The 21,883-nt window shown below is 42.3% G+C and overlaps 1 protein-coding gene across 1 annotated transcript; it reads right to left on the reverse strand.

Annotated features, from left to right (window-relative positions):
• Positions 1–3,734: 3,734 nt before the first annotated feature.
• LOC124132672 lies at positions 3,735–20,930 on the reverse strand. The gene is made up of 12 exons (XM_048388175.1): positions 20,577–20,930; positions 19,169–19,207; positions 15,949–16,030; positions 14,800–14,943; positions 14,167–14,223; positions 13,579–13,635; positions 12,333–12,389; positions 10,930–10,986; positions 8,818–9,585; positions 6,650–7,128; positions 5,300–5,932; positions 3,735–5,164 (listed from the first exon to the last, which is right to left on the reverse strand). The coding sequence occupies exons 2-12, from the start codon at positions 19,199–19,201 to the stop codon at positions 4,598–4,600; spliced, it is 2,934 nt and encodes a 977-aa protein (XP_048244132.1). The 5' UTR covers positions 19,202–19,207; positions 20,577–20,930; the 3' UTR covers positions 3,735–4,597.
• Between the last annotated feature and the right edge of the window lie 953 nt (positions 20,931–21,883).

Consider the following 21,883-nt stretch of genomic DNA (forward strand, 5'->3'; position numbering starts at 1 on the left):
GTTGGCCGTTGACTGGAACCCAGACTCACTCCGATTATTTACCTTGGTCCTTCAACACGCGAGTTTCCACCAAAACTGTTACAGAGCTGGTGTCATGCAGCAAAGTCCAACGGAAGTAATAGCTGCTAAGTTGAGATTTTGCCAACCACAGAGGGAAACCTTTGTCTCAGTTTAACGCTCCTAAAATACACACGGAAGTTTGAGTGCCAAATATAAGGTAATTTTAAATGCTTCCCAAAACTAGTTAAGGTACCACAAATCAAAACTGATGGGGACTGGCACATAAAGGTTATCACGCGAGTGTGCTTGACCAAGGCTCGCTTAATACAATGTTTATTCCGAATACAGGATATTTACCATACTCAAACACACAAGCGGGATGTAATATGATGTCATTCTTCACAGCGATAGTACGTTCCCGGAGCTCTCTATGTTATGTAGTGTGTGCGTAATTGTTTCCAGGGGTGCACCTCACAGCAAAACGTCACCGATTTCTCGGGCTAAAACGGCACCTCTATTTTTAATAACGTTATGTTGTAGTATATGTTTTCCTTTGGTGGGGACACGATCTGTTATCCGACGAAACATCCCTGGCTGCTGGCAGAAAGGGGAAATAATAAACAAATAATAAGGTGCCGTTTTCGCCAGGCAATAGTAGCCGTTTTCGCCAATCGCCATTTTATATGTTGTGTGTGATATGTTGAAATTATCCGCTTGCGATCAAGATTGTACAGAGTTTGCCTTGCCCTGTAAACTTCTCCTTAGAAACCACCGGACTAACGAAGCCGAAACATCACTTTTTTGTGATATATTAAATTTTGACCTATGAACTTTTTGAGGAAATATAGCACACGTGTAGTTGGGCTTAACACGTGTCCCATTTTAACGATATTTTAAATTTGAACCATGCTCCTAAAATGAATGTCCTCAAACTGTAAATGCCATCTCCGCAAAAACAACTGGACCAAAGAAAATGAAAATCAACTTGCTTGTTTCCCCAATGTTAACACCTTAATTTGTTCAAGAGGTCAAAATCCGATTTTCACTATGTCCACCACGGGACATGTTATTTAAAATATTCATTACATGCTCCAAGTGAGCCACAGTGACATGGCACTATTTTCTCTTTTCTTCTCAGAATCTGTCAACTAAATATGCTCAAACTCGTGACAAATGTTTTTCCATTTTGTTTCACATTACACACTTTGGAACTGTAGTCAGTTGTTTCCTATGTATCACCATCTGTGCAGAAATACTTGGATAGCAATGCTGACAGCAAGCAACTTGTCAAGTGTCGGTCCTTGTAGTTTTCATTTGTTGACTAAAACCTGTGTAGATCCGGGGTAGAATAGGTCTTCAGGGGACTCATGCTGGCCGTGAAAGGCAACAATGCTTCTCGTTAGAGGCGACTGAAGGGATCGGTTGGTCAGGCTCGCTGACGTGGTTGATGGATATCATCGTATCCTAATTGTGCAGGTCAATGCTCAGGTTGTAAATCACTGAAATGTCTGATCCAGACTCGGATTATTGGCAGACCATCATATTGCTAGAATATTGCTGAGTGCGGCGTTACACAACACACTGTACTAGCCACATAAAGAAACTGTGCACGGAGATAATATAGATATAAGGGCACACCGGCCATATATGAAAGATAGGTTTGAACACAGCAATTATTAGAGACATTCAAACGCTCATGCACGTGCCATGCGATATGACGTCATTGACAGGGGCCTATGGACGTGCAATGTGTTACTGCACGTGCATCCTGTGCAGCTGTACACAGCATGTGCAACTCAAAATTCGCTGTCACTTTGGAAAGCATGATCTGTGGTCATTCAAAAATTCAAAACTTCTCAGGCGCAGACACAAGCATATATCACAAGCAAATCATGCCAAGATTGACAGCTGCACAGCGTCATGAAGCCATTGGAATGATCCGAGCGGGAATGAGGCAACAACAGGTGGCAACACATTTCCAATGCCATCGTAACATGATATCGGCATTGGTGAGGCGTTATCAGAACACAAATGACGTTGCCGACCACCTACGTTCAGGACGTCCCCGAGTAACGACGCCAAGACAGGACAGATGGATTCGACACAGGTTCCAAACGGCAGTAACGACGTCCCAGACAATTCCTGAACTGCGCCGCATCCATCCCAACACTGTCAGGAATCGTTTACGTCAGTACGGGATTCGACCACGACGCCCTGCCATACGTCCCATCCTGACACACCGTCATCGAGTCAACCGTCTAAGATGGTGTCGAAATCATGTTCGCCAACCTCGAATATGGTGGAGAAATGTTGTCTTTACAGATGAATCGAGGTTCAACATTTCCCACAGTGACGGGCGACAACGTGTCTACCGGCGTTTGGGAGAACGTTATGCACACAACTGTATTGTGGAGAGGAATCGTTTTGGAGGTGGCTCTGTGATGATTTGGGGTGGGATAACAGCACGGCACCAAACCCCTTTGGTGGTTGTTCAGGGCAATCTCACCGGTGTTGGCTACAGAGATCAGATTCTGAGGCCTGTGGTCATTCCTTTCCTGCAACGTCATGGCCCGGGATTGACATTTCAACAGGACAACGCTCGTCCTCACACGGCTAGGGTCGCAATGGATTTCCTTCACCACAACAATGTCATGTTACTGCCATGGCCTGCAATTTCTCCAGATCTCTCCCCAATAGAGCATGTGTGGGATGAAATGGAGCGCCGTCTGCGTCGTTTTCCACCTCCTCCAGATAGCGTCCGTGACTTGGCACAGGATTTGAGGAGGATATGGCAGGCCATTTCCCAGGCCTTCCATGCCCATTTGGTGGACTCCATGCGTCGCTGATGCACTGCTGTGATTCACGCACAGGGTGGTCATACCCGTTATTGACTTTGTGACTTTGTCGTTTGACCCCCTACTCCATTTTGATCTTCTGACGTCATCGTAACAGATGTTGTTCAGGTCCCGTTGACATTTTCTTATGGCCCGATCATTCAGCTGCTACAGCGTCTGCATCATTTTGTTCTTGCTGTGTTGTATTTCAATCCAGAATATATTTTCTCCGTGCACAGTTTCTTTATGTGGCTAGTATACTTACCACACATAAAGGTAACATTATACTCAATCCTTTGATAATCCTTTGAGTAAGTTCCAGGGCTTTTCAAGGAATTTTGTCCGAATTCCAAACCTTTTAAGCTAATTAAGTATTTTTTTCACGTAAACGTTCAGTTCTATTTTTTTACAGGCCTGTTTGGGATGCTGTGGAACTCAACTTGCTCAAAATGATATGTATGACGATGTTAAGATACATGGAGTTAGAGATGGTGAGTGGTAGCTACAGCTTGTAAATAATGGACCAACCCAAGCAATTGATAGCATGAGTAGCAATCCATGCGTGGTGAGTGAGTTTGGCTTTACTCCACTTTTAGCAATATTACAGTCATATCACTGCCTAATGTGGGAGGAAAGCCCGAAGTTTAGAGGATGTTTACCACTTTAGTGACACCCACGAGCATGGGTATGGTGCTGACAAACCAAGAAACATAATTGGGGCGAAATTCGAATCCACAATCATAGGTTTCTGGCGTGCCCAAGGGACGCAACTCTGCACAGTGAATTGCAGTGCCTTTTATTCAACGGATGCCAGTCAAGGTTCATGACTGGTTATTGGTTCCACGGGATTAGACAGACATATAGCAGACTGCTCCATCTACACATATGCAAACACACAAATAACCTTGATCATAGTTGATATTTATTTATGTCAGTATGCTTCATGTAAGTTGTAAGACATAACAGAGCGCAGTGTTTTTCAAACAATATTTCAGCTATATGATTGCAGCCTGTAAATATTCCATTCTTGACAAACCAGTGATTACTAGCAATGTCAAACATCCTTATGAACAATGACAAATAATCAACCATGGCCATTGAGTCTGACCACCTTTTTTGTTTGTTTGTTGGTTAACACTGCACTCAGCAATATTCCAGCTATATGACAGTGGTCTTTAAATAATTGAGTCTGGACCAGACATTCAGTGATTGATATCATGAGCATCAATCCACGCAATTGGGATATGATGACATGCATCAACCAAGTCAGCGAGCCTGACCACCCGATCCTGTAAGTCGCCTCTTACGACAAGCATAGTTGCCCTGACCACCTATTCTGTTTAGTCGCCTCTTTACACAGGCATAGGTTGCTAAGGTCCTACCAAGAATCCCACAGGGTAATCGCCTCTGGTACATGATACAGTAACATTGATATATCAGGCTAACAAATACAGCATATTACAGTGATTGAAATCTCATTCACAAGATTAAATTGAGTGAGTGAGTGATTCTGATTGAATGCAGCTTCGACCATAACTTCATTTAGGTCATACCATTTATACGGTTTTACCACAAACTGTTTTTCACCTTCCTCCTGTACCAGGGGGGTGGTTAGATAGCCTAGTGGTTAAAGTGTTCGCTCGTCACGGTGAAGACCCAGGTCAGCTGGGAAGAAGGCTGTGTTATGCAGATCTTAATCCTTGCACACCAAAGGGACTCAACTTTTTAACTCCCAGTATACTCAAAAATCTGTCTGTAATGTTTTAATCATTTATCCGTCCTTCTCCCTCTGACTTTACTACATTCTGTTCTTCACCTTCCTCCTGGACCAGACAATGTTCTACCTCCGGTTTTGCCACAAACTGTTCTTTACCTTCCTCCTGCTTTACCACAAACTGTTCTTTACCTTCCTCCTGTGCCACAATATGTTTGTGTACCTCCTTCTTTTCCACAAACTGTTCTTTACCTTCCTCCTGTTTCACAATCCACTCTTCAACCTGCGGCATAACCACAAACTGTTCTTCATCTTCCTCCTGCTTTACCACAAACCGTTCTTTACCTTCCTCCTGCTTTACCACAAACTGTTCTTTACCTTCTTCCTGTGCCACAGCCTGTTCTATGACCTGTGGCATTACCACAAAGCGTTCTTCATCTTCCTCCTGTGCCACTATCCGTTCTTCTACCTGTGTCATTACCACAAACTGTTCTTCTACCTCCCGTTTTACCACAAACTGTTCTTCACCTTCCTCCTGTACTAGAGTGAGTGAGTTAAATTTTTCATCACATCGGCAATATTCCTGTACTAGAGGGGTGGTCGGGTAGCCTAGTGGTCAATGCGTCCACTCGTCACACCGAAGACCCGGGTTCGATTCCCGACAATGGGTACAATGTGTGAAGCTCATTTGTGGAGTTCCCCACCATGATATTGCTGGAATATTACTAAAAGAGGTGTAAAACCTCACTCACTCCTGTACCAGAATCCATTCTTCTACCTCCGACTTTACCACAAACTGTTCTTCTACCTGCGGCATCACCACAAACTGTTCTTCACCTTCCTCCTGAACCACAAACTGTTCTTCACCTTCCTCCTGAACCACAAACTGTTCTTCACCTTCCTCCTGAACCACAAACTGTTCTTCACCTTCCTCCTGAACCACAAACTGTTCTTCACCTTCCTCCTGAACCACAAACTGTTCTTCACCTTCCTCCTGAACCACAAACTGTTCTTCACCTTCCTCCTGAACCACAAACTGTTCTACCTGTGGCATTACCACAAACTGTTCTTCACCTTCCTCCTGAACCACAAACTGTTCTTCACCTTCCTCCTGAACCACAAACTGTTCTACCTGTGGCATTACCACAAACTGTTCTTCACCTTCCTCCTGAACCACAAACTGTTCTTCACCTTCCTCCTGAACCACAAACTGTTCTTCACCTTCCTCCTGAACCACAAACTGTTCTTCACCTTCCTCCTGAACCACAAACTGTTCTTCACCTTCCTCCTGAACCACAAACTGTTCTTCACCTTCCTCCTGAACCACAAACTGTTCTTCACCTTCCTCCTGAACCACAAACTGTTCTTCACCTTCCTCCTGAACCACAAACTGTTCTACCTGTGGCATTACCACAAACTGTTCTTCACCTTCCTCCTGTGCCTAAATCCAATCTTCTACCTCTGGCTTCACCACAAACCGTTCTTCACCTTCCTCCTGTGCCTCATTCCAATCTTCTACCTGCGGCATTACCACAAACTGTTCTTCTACCTGTGGCACTACCACAAACTGTTCTTCACCTTCCTCCTGTGCCTCAATCCAATCTTCTACCTCTGGCTTCACCAAAAACTGTTCTTCACCTTCCTCCTGTGCCTAAATCCAATCTTCTACCTCTGGCTTCACCACAAACCGTTCTTCACCTTCCTCCTGTGCCTCATTCCAATCTTCTACCTGCGGCATTACCACAAACTGTTCTTCTACCTGCGGCATTACCACAAACTGTTCTTCACCTTCCTCCTGTGCCTAAATCCAATCTTCTATCTCTGGCTTCACCACAAACCGTTCTTCACCTTCATCCTGTGCCTCATTCCAATCTTCTACCTGCGGCATTACCACAAACTGTTCTTCTACCTGTGGCACTACCACAAACTGTTCTTCACCTTCCTCCTGTGCCTCAATCCAATCTCCTACCTCTGGCTTCACCAAAAACTGTTCTTCACCTTTCTCCTGTGCCTCAATCCAATCTTCTACCCGCGGCATTACCACAAACTGTTCTTCACCTTCCTCCTGTGCCTCAATCCAATCTTCTACCTCCTGTTTCACCACAAACTGTTCTTCACCTTCCTCCTGTACCATAATCTGTATATGTTGTACTTCCTTCTGTGTAGCAGTCCTTTTCTGGGTACTTGAAATAAGACTTGATAGAGTTAGGCCCCTCTCTCTACCATCCCACCTTGGGATGTCTTCTGATTGCTCTACTTCAGCAGCTGGTGTAAACGTCCTATGCCTTGAACTTGAAGGGATAGAACCCCTGCAAAAACCATTTAACGAAGGATCTATTTGTTCAAACATTCTTTGGGCCACTTCTGAATGTGATGGTTTGCCCTGGCTTGACTTTAAATATAAGGGTTCATATGTATACAATTTCTCTTTTGTCTGTTCATATCTTCGGATAGGTATCAGAGTAGATTCTTTGCTTGGTCTTCCCTTGTGTGTTGTACTTGCAAATCTTTTTTTTTTTTTTGTTGTGTCCCTATTTGGGGTAGGGTCTTCGTTTCCATAAACCTCGCCTCCAATTATTTCTGGAAAGAAGTAGTCAAATTTCATTACAGCAGTCTGAAAATATGTTTTCTTACTCAACCAACAAACCAAAATCAACTGTTCAAAACACGATAAGAAGATTCATATAGAATACTAAGCGAGCTCCCATGAAATACCAATTTTATAAATCGAGTGAATAGTTCTGGTATTTGACGAGCGAACCCGAACTATTCACGAGTTTCATAAAATTGGTAGGGAGCGAGTTTAGTATTTTATTTATTACTTGCCATTTATAACTTTTTTTTAGAATTTCACTGTTGTGTATGAGGCAGACACCTCTACAATCCACAATGTAATCCAATTGAGTTTAACAGAATAAAACTTCAAACACATCAAACGTTGACACATATTAATTCAATACCATACAACGGCCCATCTTTAGAATTCAGGCATCCGTTCCACAAAGTTATCATAGCGATAAGGTTATCCTAACTCACATACTTGAACAGAACTTACGACTGTCATTGTGCTACAATATGATCGCCTTGTGGAACGGACCTGCACCACAAAGTTTACAATCACGTCAATCACTCAATGACGTGATTTGTGGAATTTTGTGGCAAGATCCAACGGTGAAACAAATTCAAACAATGCCATGTTACATCACCCTAGCAATAGGGTTGCTCGGGTCATTGAGTGTGCATAAGCTCCTCTCAGTGATCCATCTTCTCCTCACACAATGTCGTTGAATAAGCCAAGAGATGTTGAGAGCTTTCAATGTTTGTTAGTGTAACTTGTTCCCGCAGTCCACAAGCATACACTTTGAACAGTACCGGTAATAAATAAATCTATCTCATAATGCATCATTAGCACTTGTTATCAAAGAGCCATTCATGGTGACCTTGCCCCGGGACCAAATTGAAGGTGAAGGTGAAATGGGGTTTAACGTGGTGTTCAAGATTAATGCACTTATATTGCGACGTGCATGAACGTGTGTGTATGGCTGCTTGTGCTAGGGCTGGTCCCCCGACAAAACATGTCGCAGTTTAACATGAATACCCCACTCAGAAAAAGTGTCCTTGTCGATCAGTCCTTATTTAGACCCTTAATGCAAAGTGCCAGACAGGGTAGCAACAAGTACCATCTTTTAATGGGATGACACTGCCAGGCCTTCCCCTCTCGAGGCAGACGTTCTACCACTTGACCACGGAGAGGGGCCTCCTCAATTTCATTTTACTCGGGTTACAGGATGGAATGACTAGAGAAGGAAATGGCTGTCTCTTATCAAAATGAAATATTCAGCTTAACCAAATAGTAGTTTTCAAAGATAGTCAGAGTACTGCATACAGGCACACCTGCTGCACCATAGAAATAATCTTCAGTAGTCCTACCCTCATACAGAGGTCACTGAATACCACAAGGTTCAGGATAACATGTCCCAATACCATCATGTTAACCAAACATTTCAAACTACAGTTAACTACAGTTTTAAGGACCCAAATGGACCACTAATTTCACAAATACAACATCTTTTCAGCAAATGGCCGGGACCAAAAATTATGTTTGTAATATCCATCAGTATGTTATAAGCATGTTCATCATGAACGCATTTTAGCGTAATAGGTTTCGTTTGGAAACACACATCTCATATGTCCCTCGTCAATATATCTAAACAATCAACATAAGTTAAAATACATCAATGTAAACTAAATTTTATAACTTATACTTGCCATAGGTATTCCGTCTTTCACTACTTTCCGACTGGTGATGTACACGACTTGAAACAGGGATTCTCCTTGTTCCATTGCTTCCCCTAGTCTGTTTTGCTACTTGCACTCCTGCAGGGGGTGTAACCTTTATATAGGTTATCGACCTGGCACTAGAAACAGGAATTGTCTCTGTAGTCAAATCTCTGGTTCTCTGTAATCTACTACTTCTTGGACCCACTTCTCCAGGTAGTTTTACTGCCTTAATCTTGGTGCTCATAAGGTCAGTTTCTCTTCCTGCTTCAAGGACTCTTCTGGCCACTTCAGGACCTGATTCAGTGTCTGGTCCAGTTATAATTGTGCAAGATGCTTCTTCATGTTGTTCCTCTTCTGACTGCTGTTCTTCCCCAGTGTACTCTGATATGTGTTCGTTTACAACAATATTATACAGTGTGTGTTTTGCTTGATCATTTATTCGGTATGGACTCTTTTTTTTCCCCGGACCTCTGGCAAGACAAGACTCTGCTTCATCGGGATACATATGTACCATTAGGACTCCCGACTGAAAAGGCTGGTCTCTCGTCTCACTCCTCCTCTTACACTCTGGCAGAACATCTGGCGTCAGGTGACAGGATCCGCTTCTTTTTCTCCCTGATCCTGAAGTTTGAAGAAATTGTTTCTCTGGACTTTTCTTTCCACATTCTGCTTCTGTCTTTTGTGTTTCCAGATTGTGTGTTGTGTGTACCCGAGAGCTACTCCTACTCCCTGTACGACCTGACCGTGTGTTGTGTCCTAAAAAGAATGCATTGTCTCTCTATACTGACTCAACACGGAAATGACAGGACAATGATATTAAATATTATTTTTGATAATTTCAATTCTTTCAATGAACTTGCAATCATTTGAGCATCAATGCCATAGTCAGAAATACTAAGTGCAGTCTGAATGAAAAGACACAATAGTGATGGGTTGAACTGAATATTCAATTACTGGAGACTTTTACTGGATCTTAACATTTCCCTTACTCAATGAAAAACTTCTCCCACTTGATATGGGACCAAACATCCATGGAACCAATATGTGAGGTGAAATGCAGTTCAATATTGCATTCAAGATTCTAACACTTATATAGCAACGTGCAAGCACCTGTACTAATATATCAATGTGCAAGCACCTGCACAGGCATACATTAGCAATGTCATCATTCTGTTTCCTTTTTCTGTGAACCGTGAAGATTTGGTTAGAATAGGTCTTCAGCAAGTCAGTCTAACTCTTGCTCTTTGTTCAACAGCTACATATGTGTCATAATTACGAGGTCTACCTCTTGCTCTTCATTCAACAGCTACATATGTGTCATATTTACAAGGTCTACCTCTTGCTCTTCCGGCAGAAGCTACATATGCGTCATATTTACAAGGCCTACCTCTTGCTCTTCCTGCAGAAGCTACATACGCTTCATATTTACGAGGCCTACCTCTTGCTCTTCCTGCAGAAGCTACATATGCGTCATATTTACAAGGTCTACCTCTTGCTCTTCCTGCAGAAGCTACATACGCGTCATATTTACAAGGTCTACCTCTTGCTCTTCCTGCAGAAGCTACATATGCATCATATCTAAAGGTCTACCTCTTGCTCTTCCTGCAGAAGCTAAATATGCATCATATTTACAAGGTCTACCTCTTGCTCTTCATTCAACAGCTACATATGTGTCATAATTACGAAGTCTACCTCTTGCTCTTCATTCAACAGCTACATATGCATCATATTTACAAGGTCTACCTCTTGCTCTTCCTGCAGAAGCTACATATGCATCATATTTACGAGGTCTACCTCTTGTCCTTCCTGCAGAAGCTACATATGCATCATATTTACAAGGTCTACCTCTTGCTCTTCCTGCAGAAGCTACATATGCATCATATTTACAAGGTCTACCTCTTGCTCTTCCTGCAGAAGCTACATATGCATCATATTTACAAGGTCTACCTCTTGCTCTTCCTGCAGAAGCTACATATGCGTCATATTTACAAGGTCTAGCTCTTGCTCTTCCTGCAGAAGCTACATATGCGTCATATTTACAACGTCTACCTCTTGCTCTTCCTGCAGAAGCTACATATGCATCATATTTACAAGGTCTACCTCTTGTTCTCCCTGCAACAGCCATACGAGAGTCATCCTTATGTGGTCTACATCTTCCTGAAACAGCCATATATGAGTCATGTTTATGAGGTCTAAATCTCGCTCTTCCTGCAACACCTACATATTAACAAAGTCTACCTCTTGCTCTTCTTTTAACAGGGGGCACGGTGGCCAAGTCTTCTAAGGCGCTGCGATTCGCTGGGCAGAGTTGCGTCCCTTGGGCACGCCAGAAACCTATGATTGTAGGTTCGAATCCCGGTTCGCCCCGATTATGTTTCTAGGTTTGTCAGCACCATACCCGTGCTCATGGGTTTCACCGAAATGGTAAATGTCTGAGACCTGCATCACTTGGGGCTTTCCTCCCAAATTAAGCTGACACGCCGTGATATAACTGGAATACTGTTAAAAGCAGCGTTAAACCCAACTCACTCACTCACTCACTCTTCTTTCAACAGTTACATATGCGTCATAATTACGAGGTCTACCTCTTGCTCTTCATTCAACAGCTACAAATGTGTAATATTTACAAGGTCTACCTCTTGTTCTTCCTGCAGAAGCTACATATGTGTCATATTTACGAGGCCTACCTCTTGCTCTTCATTCAACAGCTACAAATGTGTCATATTTACAAGGTCTACCTCTTGTTCTTCCTGCAGAAGCTACATATGCGTCATATTTACAAGGTCTACCTCTTGCTCTTCCTGCAGAAGCTACATATGCGTCATATTTACAAGGTCTACCTCTCACTCTTCCTGCAGAAGCTACATATGCATCATATTTACAAGGTCTACCTCTTGCTCTTCCTGCAGAAGCTACATATGCATCATATTTACAAGGTCTACCTCTTGTTCTTCCTGCAGAAGCTACATATGCGTCATATTTACAAGGTCTACCTCTTGCTCTTCCTGCAGAAGCTACATATGCATCATATTTACAAGGTCTACCTCTTGCTCTTCCTGCAGAAGCTACATATGCGTCATATTTACAAGGTCTACCTCTCACTCTTCCTGCAGAAGCTACATATGCATCATATTTACAAGGTCTACCTCTTGCTCTTCCTGCAGAAGCTACATATGCATCATATTTACAAGGTCTAGCTCTTGCTCTTCCTGCAGAAGCTACATATGCATCATATTTACAAGGTCTACCTCTTGTTCTTCCTGCAGAAGCTACATATGCATCATATTTACAAGGTCTACCTCTTGCTCTTCCTGCAGAAGCTACATATGCGTCATATTTACAAGGTCTACCTCTTGCTCTTCCTGCAGAAGCTACATATGCGTCATATTTACAAGGTCTACCTCTTGCTCTTCCTGCAGAAGCTACATATGCATCATATTTACAACGTCTACCTCTTGCTCTTCATTCAACAGCTACATATGTGTCATATTTACAAGGTCTACCTCTTGTTCTCCCTGCAACAGCCATACGAGAGTCATCCTTATGTGGTTTACATCTTCCTGAAACAGCCATATATGAGTCATGTTTACGAGGTCTAAATCTCGCTCTTCCTGCAACACCTACATATTAACAAAGTCTACCTCTTGCTCTTCTTTTAACAGGGGGCACGGTGGCCAAGTCTTCTAAGGCGCTGCGATTCGCTGGGCAGAGTTGCGTCCCTTGGGCACGCCAGAAACCTATGATTGTAGGTTCGAATCCCGGTTCGCCCCGATTATGTTTCTAGGTTTGTCAGCACCATACCCGTGCTCATGGGTTTCATCGAAATGGTAAATGTCTGAGACCTGCATCACTTGGGGCTTTCCTCCCAAATTAAGCTGACACGCCGTGATATAACTGGAATACTGTTAAAAGCAGCGTTAAACCCAACTCACTCACTCACTCTTCTTTCAACAGTTACATATGCGTCATAATTACAAGGTCTACCTCTTGCTCTTCATTCAACAGCTACAAATGCGTAATATTTACAAGGTCTACCTCTTGTTCTTCCTGCAGAAGCTACATAAGTGTCATATTTACGAGGCCTACCTCTTGCTCTTCATTCAACAGCTACAAATGTGTCATATTTACAAGGTCTACCTCTTGTTCTTCCTGCAGAAGCTACATATGCGTCATATTTACAAGGTCTACCTCTTGCTCTTCCTGCAGAAGCTACATATGCGTCATATTTACAAGGTCTACCTCTCACTCTTCCTGCAGAAGCTACATATGCATCATATTTACAAGGTCTACCTCTTGCTCTTCCTGCAGAAGCTACATATGCATCATATTTACAAGGTCTACCTCTTGTTCTTCCTGCAGAAGCTACATATGCGTCATATTTACAAGGTCTACCTCTTGCTCTTCCTGCAGAAGCTACATATGCGTCATATTTACAAGGTCTACCTCTCACTCTTCCTGCAGAAGCTACATATGCATCATATTAACAAGGTCTACCTCTTGCTCTTCCTGCAGAAGCTACATATGCATCATATTTACAAGGTCTACCTCTTGCTCTTCCTGCAGAAGCTACATATGCGTCATATTTACAAGGTCTACCTCTTGCTCTTCCTGCAGAAGCTACATATGCGTCATATTTACAAGGTCTACCTCTTGCTCTTCCTGCAGAAGCTACATATGCATCATATTTACAACGTCTACCTCTTGCTCTTCATTCAACAGCTACATATGTGTCATATTTACAAGGTCTACCTCTTGTTCTCCCTGCAACAGCCATACGAGAGTCATCCTTATGTGGTCTACATCTTCCTGAAACAGCCATATATGAGTCATGTTTACGAGGTCTAAATCTCGCTCTTCCTGCAACACCTACATATTAACAAAGTCTACCTCTTGCTCTTCTTTTAACAGGGGGCACGGTGGCCAAGTCTTCTAAGGCGCTGCGATTCGCTGGGCAGAGTTGCGTCCCTTGGGCACGCCAGAAACCTATGATTGTAGTTTCAAAATCCCGGTTCGCCCCGATTATGTTTCTAGGTTTGTCAGCACCATACCCGTGCTCATGGGTTTCACCGAAATGGTAAATGTCTGAGACCTGCATCACTTGGGGCTTTCCTCCCAAATTAAGCTGACACGCCGTGATATAACTGGAATACTGTTAAAAGCAGCGTTAAACCCAACCCACTCACTCACTCACTCTTCTTTCAACAGTTACATATGCGTCATAATTACAAGGTCTACCTCTTGCTCTTCATTCAACAGCTACAAATGTGTAATATTTACAAGGTCTACCTCTTGTTCATCCTGCAGAAGCTACATATGCGTCATATTTACAAGGTCTACCTCTTGTTCTTCCTGCAACAGCCATATGAGGGTCATCCATATGTGGTCTACATCTTCCTGAAACAGCCATATATGAGTCATGTTTACGAGGTCTAAATATCGCTCTTCCTGCAACACCTACATATTTACAAGGTCTACCTCTTGCTCTTCATTCAACAACCATATGCGTCATATTTACATGGTGTACCTCTTGCTCTTCTTTCAACAGGGTGCACGGGTGGCCAAGTCATATTTATCTTGCTCTTCCTGCAGAAGCTACATATGAATCATATTTACAAGGTCTACCTCTTGCTCTTCCTGCAAAAGCTACATATGCGTCATATTTACAAGGTCTACCTCTTACTCTTCGTTCAACAGCTACATATGCGTCATATTTACAAGGTCTAACTCTTGCTCTTCATTCAACAGCTACATATGTGTCATATTTACAAGGTCTACCTCTTGTTCTTCCTGCAGTAACTACATATGTGTCATACTTACGAGGTCTACCTCTTGCTCTTCGTTCAACAGCTACATATGCGTCATATTTACAAGGTCTAACTCTTGCTCTTTGTTCAACAGCTACATATGCATCATATTTACAAGGTCTACCTCTTGCTCTTCCTGCAGAAGGTACATTTGTGTCATACTTACGAGGTTTAACTTTTTCTGTGCCTTCAAGCAGAGACCTGGTGGATTCTTTACTGGGTTTTTCCTCCTCCATGGAAGCTGGGTTTTCATTTGGCCTGTCTTTTTCACTTCCTCCATCTAAGCCGTCTGGTTTACACCCCAACAAATCTGCAAACATAAAATTTTGAAATTACACATGCATCCACAAGCACTTGGTAGAAGAAAAAAATATTATTTCAATACTAAAAAGAATGCATTGTCTCTCCACGCTCACTTAACATGGACCTGGCGGACCATGACAATAAACATTATTTTTGATAATTTCAATTCTTTCATTTGAGCAACAATGCCGGGACTAACGGGATCAGGTAGTCAGGCTCGCTGACTTGGTTGATGCATATCATCATATCCCAAATGCGTAGATCGATGCTCATGATGTCAGTAACTGGACTGACTGGTCCAGATTCGATTATGTACAGACTGCCATCATATAGCTGGAATATTGCTGGGTGTGGCATTAAACAACAAACAAACCAACCAAACAACCAACCAAACAACCAACCAAACAACCCTGTACCACTGCTTCAAATGCCGATATGACTAAGAATATTATGTACAGACCACCATTATATAGCTGGAATATTTCTGAGTGGGATATCCATGTTAAGTTTCATCATGGTATGTCTGTGAGCTAGCAGTGGAGCACTGTAAAAATAAACCCCTCAGAAACAGAATACTGTCTCCAAGCCAACCAGTATTCGTCTATGCCCTTATACCGGGCGTAATTACCTTCTCTTAACCTTCTGGTCTCCAGGTAACAGTAAAGATGACATTGTAAATATGGTCAAAATAGCAGAAATGTATGAGCAATGGTCAAATCTTATTTCATTTATGGCTGCCATGCCTGTAATTGATGAAGGATTCTGTGCACAACGTAAGTATCACTGGCATCATATACACTGAGGGGTGGCAGGGTAGCCCAGTGGTGTAAACATTCACTTGTCATTGCAAAGGTCTGGGTTCAGTTCCTCACATGTGTGAAGCCCATCTCTGGTGTCCTCCTTCCAGAAACCGCTGGAATATTGCACACACAAAAACAGCATAAAGGGTCCCTCAATCACTCACCCACCCTGTCAATCAGCTAAACTAAAAATAAACATTGTACATTGATACCTTGCAGCTCTTTTTGGGCCTCAGCTCCAGCTGTTCTGAGTCTCTTTAATTCTCTGTATTTCTTGAATGTCTGTACACAATGCTAAATGAACAAGAAGTAGAGTGAAACCTCATTCAGAGATACTGGACAATATAAATTGCAGAAAACAATATTTATAACATTTGTATAACGAACATGCTCATAACAAACTGACTGATATAACTAATTTTTTTCTTAGTCCAGGCCATTTGCTATACACCGTCTTCGACATAATAAGCGCCCAGGGCGCTCTCAAAATTATAAATAGCGTCTCTTATTTGAATATAATTTTGGTGAATAAAAACAGTTGAAAGAATGTAAATTTCTAGGTTGATGTACCTGAAATGATACAAAAGAAAAGTATCTCTGTATGATACATGACAGACTAGTAAAATTCTAGATATTTTTTTTATCAAAAAAACTCCTTAATGGGTGGGTCCCTTTAGTCGCAGTAATCTAGGATAAGTATACAAATATAAAAAATATCTAGGATTACTGGTCCTGGGTGTCTGCTGTGAGGGTGGATCAGCAGGTTTGGCCAATCTGGGAGTGGCAGCAGGTTGGCGTCAGATAGCTCTCTGAGGTTGACGAACCAAGCCCTCACTGGCCACCAGGGCGCGACCCAATTTAGATCGAGGTTCTGTGTCGATCTCATCTTCTGGACGACTTTGGGGACAAGTGGTGTAAAAGCGTACGCCTTTAATCCTTTAATCCGGGACCGGAGATAGGTCAGGATCTGGTAGTTGTGGCTGGTGGTGAATAGGTCTAAGTTGGGGAGACCGTGGTCTCAACAGCAAAAGTGAAGGCGTCTGGGTGAAGCTTCCACTATGTGGGAGCGATTTTGCCTGGCTGAGATAGTGCATCCGCTAGGATGTTTCGGCAGCCCGGAAAGTGTTGAACCTGGAACTGAATCACCAGATGATCCACCAGGCGAAACAATCGAAACATCTGTTGAAGGAGCAAGGTCAAATGAGTCGTTCCCTGGTTCCGTAGACACCATATGACGGTTATGTTGTCCGTCGAGATGGAGAGCTGGGCGTGTCTGAGGGCCTGCTTCCAATGAGCGATGGCCAAGATAAGCACCTCCAGTTCAAGGTTGTTGATGTGCCATAGTCGCTCATCGGCAGACCACAGCCCCGAGGCAACCGGTCCCTCCAGGTGTGCGCCACATCCTTGCAGGGAAGTGTCTACGAATAGGTGCAGAGAGGTCATAAGCCCTGTCAAGGAGACGCAGCCTTAGACATTCCATTCCACCGTCCACCATCGGAGATGCTGCTTGAGGTGATCCGGGCGGACAATGGATACTGAGGGAACTTCGAGCCTGATGTAGGGAGCCAGGAACCTGAACCTGTTGTCCTGTGAGATGCCAACTGAGACTATGATTCTGCCAAGACCAGGGTCTGCTCTTGGACTGACAGCGGAAAGCACCTCTTTCCAAACATCTAGACTACGATCTGTCAAGGCGTAAACAGAATCTTGATTCATCAGACATGTCAGAAAAGATGGTGGATCTCCAATGCCACTGTTGATGACATCTTAACTGCTGTGCCCATTGTTGTCTAAGGTGCCTGTATACCAAGGTCAGACGCATTCCTCTGGAAGAATGACTTAATTTCAGCTTTGCAGTTCTCAACCTGCTTCGTATCGATGAGGTCTAAATGGATTTCTGAAGTTGTCCCAAAGTGCCGGTGCAGAAAAGAAATCTGTTCCTCAACGCAGTAATGCATACATATCAATCCTAACAGGAAGTAGTCTTTATTTGAATCAAGATAAAGCTCAGGGTATAGATGATCATATTGTTTCAGGGTGTATCTAAAGACATTTTGCCAGGGCTCCAGTCAAACAACTCTAAAACTCATATTACATACCCATCTCTAGAGATCTCCAGCGGGTTCCCGGGTACAGTCAGGTAATATATTCTTGGGTACCCAGGTTGTTCATTTGGACTCGTCCAAGCCCTATTCTCGACATTTGTATCTGCACTGACATTTACATTAAAGCATATTATTTATTGCTGCAGCAACATATTTTACCAATTGTATTGCCCTGTGTGATGAAAAACACAATCCAGTCTGTTTCAACATAATTTTGTCAATTATTCATTGATAATGTGTGGTTATTTACTGATTTCACAATTTAGTTCTGTATGTACCGATTTCTAGGTTAGCCTCCATGTTTCAACTTGGAAATCAACTCATAACAGTGCAATACAAGTCACCTTCACACAGTCATAACATAAGATACAGTAAACTACGTTTCTAATGAACTTGCTTACAACTGATGGATATAACCATATTTCTCAGCGGTAGAAACTAACATTTTTGGTCCACTAGTCCTCATAATGATAATATATAGCAAAACCCCTAAAAATGGCAAATATCTACTAGTCCTTATGATACCTTAACTATTGGGCAGATTGGCAAGGACTATAGGACTAGTGCCAATTTCTAACCCTGTTTCTTGGTCCCATCCATTTACTGTATATATGTTGTTAATATGCTTATAATGAACTACGGTTATAACAAATGAAAACCAGTGGGCCGTTTGAGTTTGTTATAACCATAGTTAACTGTATAGCAAACATGAATTGGAGATTGTTACTCCCTGTTTTAGAATTCTTATTGATATTTACCAGAGACTTCAGGCCAAATAGTAACAGTATTCCAGTTATATCACAGCGTGTCAGCTTAATGTGGGAGGAAAGCCCGAAGTGATGGAGGTCTCAGACGTTTACCACTTCGGTGAAACCCACGAGCACGGGTATGGTGCTGACAAACCTAGAAACATAATTGGGGTGAACCGGGATTCGAACCCACAATCATAGTGAGTGAGTGAGTGAGTTGGGTTTAACGCCGCTTTTAACAGTATAACAGTTATATCGCGGCGTGTCAGCTTAATGTGGAAGGAAAGCCCAAAGTGATGGAGGTATCCGATGTTTACCACTTCGGTGAAACCCATGAGCACAGGTATGGTGCTGACAAACCTAGAAACATAATCGGGGGGAACCGGGATTCAAACCCACAATTATAGGTTTCTGGCATTCCCAAGGGACGCAACTGCACAGCGATTTATGGCGCCTTAGATGACTGGGCCACCGTGCCCCCTCAGGCCAAAGATCAGCCTCTGAGTTTGTCTACGTAAGTCTCTGGGAAGGGGAGGAGATGAAGACACATATAAAGGTGAATGACAGATTGAACTTACGATTACTTTCTTCCACTTCCGCAAGCGTGGCATCGTTGTCTGAAGAGAAAAGAACACAGGTGTTAAATCTGCCTGTTTTATAGGTAGAAAATAGTAGCAAAGCCAATGAGCAATGTAGCTCAAATATTTAGATATTTACAAGTTTAAAGTTTGTCATAATGTCAAAAGTAAATGTCATAAATACTAAGAACTTAAAACTAACGCCAAATTCCATTAGATTTTCACAAACTATTGATGTCAGCACTGTTTACATTCAAATAGTTTCTGCATATACTGAGGACCATAAGTGAGTGAGTGAGTATGGTTTGACGCTGCTTTTAGCAATATTCCAGCAATATCACGGCGGGGGACACTACAAATGGGCTTCACACATTGTACCCATGTCGGGAACCGAACCCGGGTCTTCGGCGTGACGAGCGAATGCTTTAACCACTAGGCTACCGGACCGCCCCACTGAGGACTATAAAGTTGGAGACGAACATCTAACATGCTAAATTTTAGAGTTAGTTTACAGAGCTGATATGCTTTGATAACTAGGGCTGCAACGAATACACTATGAGGCGAATATGACTCGTATCACGAATATGTGGTAACAAATATGAATATTAATTCACGAATACAATAACATAAATTATTTGACATGGTTTGTTAATTATTAATATATTATACATTTATATACCGGAACTGCACTTATCCAGGTACTAGTATCTGCTCAAAAGCGAAAATGACCAGTGACCACAATACTGTCAAATTAAATATTATAAGAGTGTTGTTTTTGAAGAAATCTATGGATATAATATGTTCTTGTGGACATTTTTAGGTACAGGGTATGTAAATGCACAAGATTGCATATTCATAAATATTCGATTCTAGTGGCCGCGAATAACAAATTCAATTTATGCGAGTGAATTGTAACAGCCCTAGTAATAACAATAGGAGGCCGCACAAATCAAACTTTCTAATCAGTCAATCACCATCGATGTTTCAAATTTCTTAGTAGGAGCTCTGATTTCTGTACCTTGAAAGCAAACTGAAAAGTTCCGCATTACAAATTTATATAGAGATGTTACGAACAGGATGTAAATTCGGGTGATAGATTCATGTTGATTGCACAGCTGGGATACTGGTGGTGCGAGCATATGTTTAAGATTCAATGTGCAGAGCTTTTCCACTTTACTTTCTTTTCTTGCAGTTGTTCTGCATACTAACAACAATACGCTGAAGTTATGAAAAGTTGAAAAAGAAATTAAAACAAATCTTGAGGGTTGCTGCTGTCATGTTTGCAAACACAACAGCAGAAACATCTTATTAATGCGCATGCATAGAAATGTCAACAATGTTACACTCTCATACATATTGATACAATTTTACGAACACGTCAAGTCTCTACGATATATGATCAGTTCACCTGTTCACAGTGGTTTCCGCCTACCGATGTTCGTACCGCATCACGTGACCAAACCAAACCCAGGACCTAACATCTGTGTCGTATATATTGCCCACCGGTCAATATAATGTATTATATATCCGAGGATATACAGGCCTATCTCGGTACGGAACCGTAGTCCATTTCTTAGTTTGCTCTTTGTTCATTTAATCTTGTGGTCTAGAAATGCAATAAGGAAAACTAGAAATGGACAGTTAACTACCGAGTATGTTGCATTTCAACACAGTTCATGTAACCACCTTTTTACTAACGAATCAGACCTGTTTTGTAACGGAACGGTATATTGTTCACGGAAGTTCCCGAGGTAATCTGGTTAACGGCTCAATCTGCGCGTCGTAAACATGCGCAACATGTGGTATGGATAGACGGAGACCAGTTTAGTTCCGCTTTGAACATTTCACGCATGTGCAATGTATATATATTTCAGGCCGATGAGAAGGATTTTACGACCGCATCTACGTCTCCTGCGTGTATTTGGCAGAAATATTGTTTCAAATAATGTTGTTGTACTTACTTACTTACTTACTTACTTTGGAGATTTAACGTGCGCTTTCCGACTGATGCGTATTTCGCACACGGGCCCGGCCAGGCCATTTAATGTGTTTCCGAAAGGGGCGAAAGTGGTCTGTGCAACCCGAGAGGGGGGTTTAGGGGTTGCTTATATAGAATTTGGGAATTTTGAGATTTGGAATAGATGCCGATGGGGTTGGGGAGGAGAACTAAGGGAGCTGGGTATGGTGGATGTTTGTTTGTTTCATGTGATTTTGATTTGGTAGGTTATTGTGTTTTTAGATGCGTTTTATTAGTTCCGTTTTTATTAAGAATACGCCTAAGGCCTTGAAGTTTTCTAGTTTATTTTGTGGGTTGAGTATTGCTTCTAGAGTGAGAGCCTTGTTTAGATTGAGGGTGGTTTGTAATGCGGTTCGATGTGTTAGGTAGTGCAGAGACCATATACCGGTATATGGTCTCTGGGTAGTGTGTGCAGTGGATGAGTGCGTGTTCTGGGGTTTCTGGTTGTTTGCAGTGTGGGCAGTTGCCTGTAGTGTGTTTTTTTTATTTGTTTTAGGTGGTTATTTAGGTTGGTGTGTCCTGTTTGGAGTTTAGTGATTACTCTGTCGATTTTTTTTTATGGCTGGAAAATGTTTGGTTTGGTTAGTGGTTTGCTGAGCACTTTTTTGATTTGGCTATTTGAGTTTAGATATAGGTTATGCCATTTTTTTGTGATTTTTTGCTTGTTTACACTTTTAATTTCTGATTTTGAGATGGGT

The sequence above is a fragment of the Haliotis rufescens genome, unplaced genomic scaffold (assembly GCF_023055435.1).
Source record: "Haliotis rufescens isolate VD_foot unplaced genomic scaffold, xgHalRufe1.0.p SCAF_7, whole genome shotgun sequence".
Classification (NCBI taxonomy): Eukaryota; Metazoa; Mollusca; class Gastropoda; order Lepetellida; family Haliotidae; genus Haliotis; species Haliotis rufescens.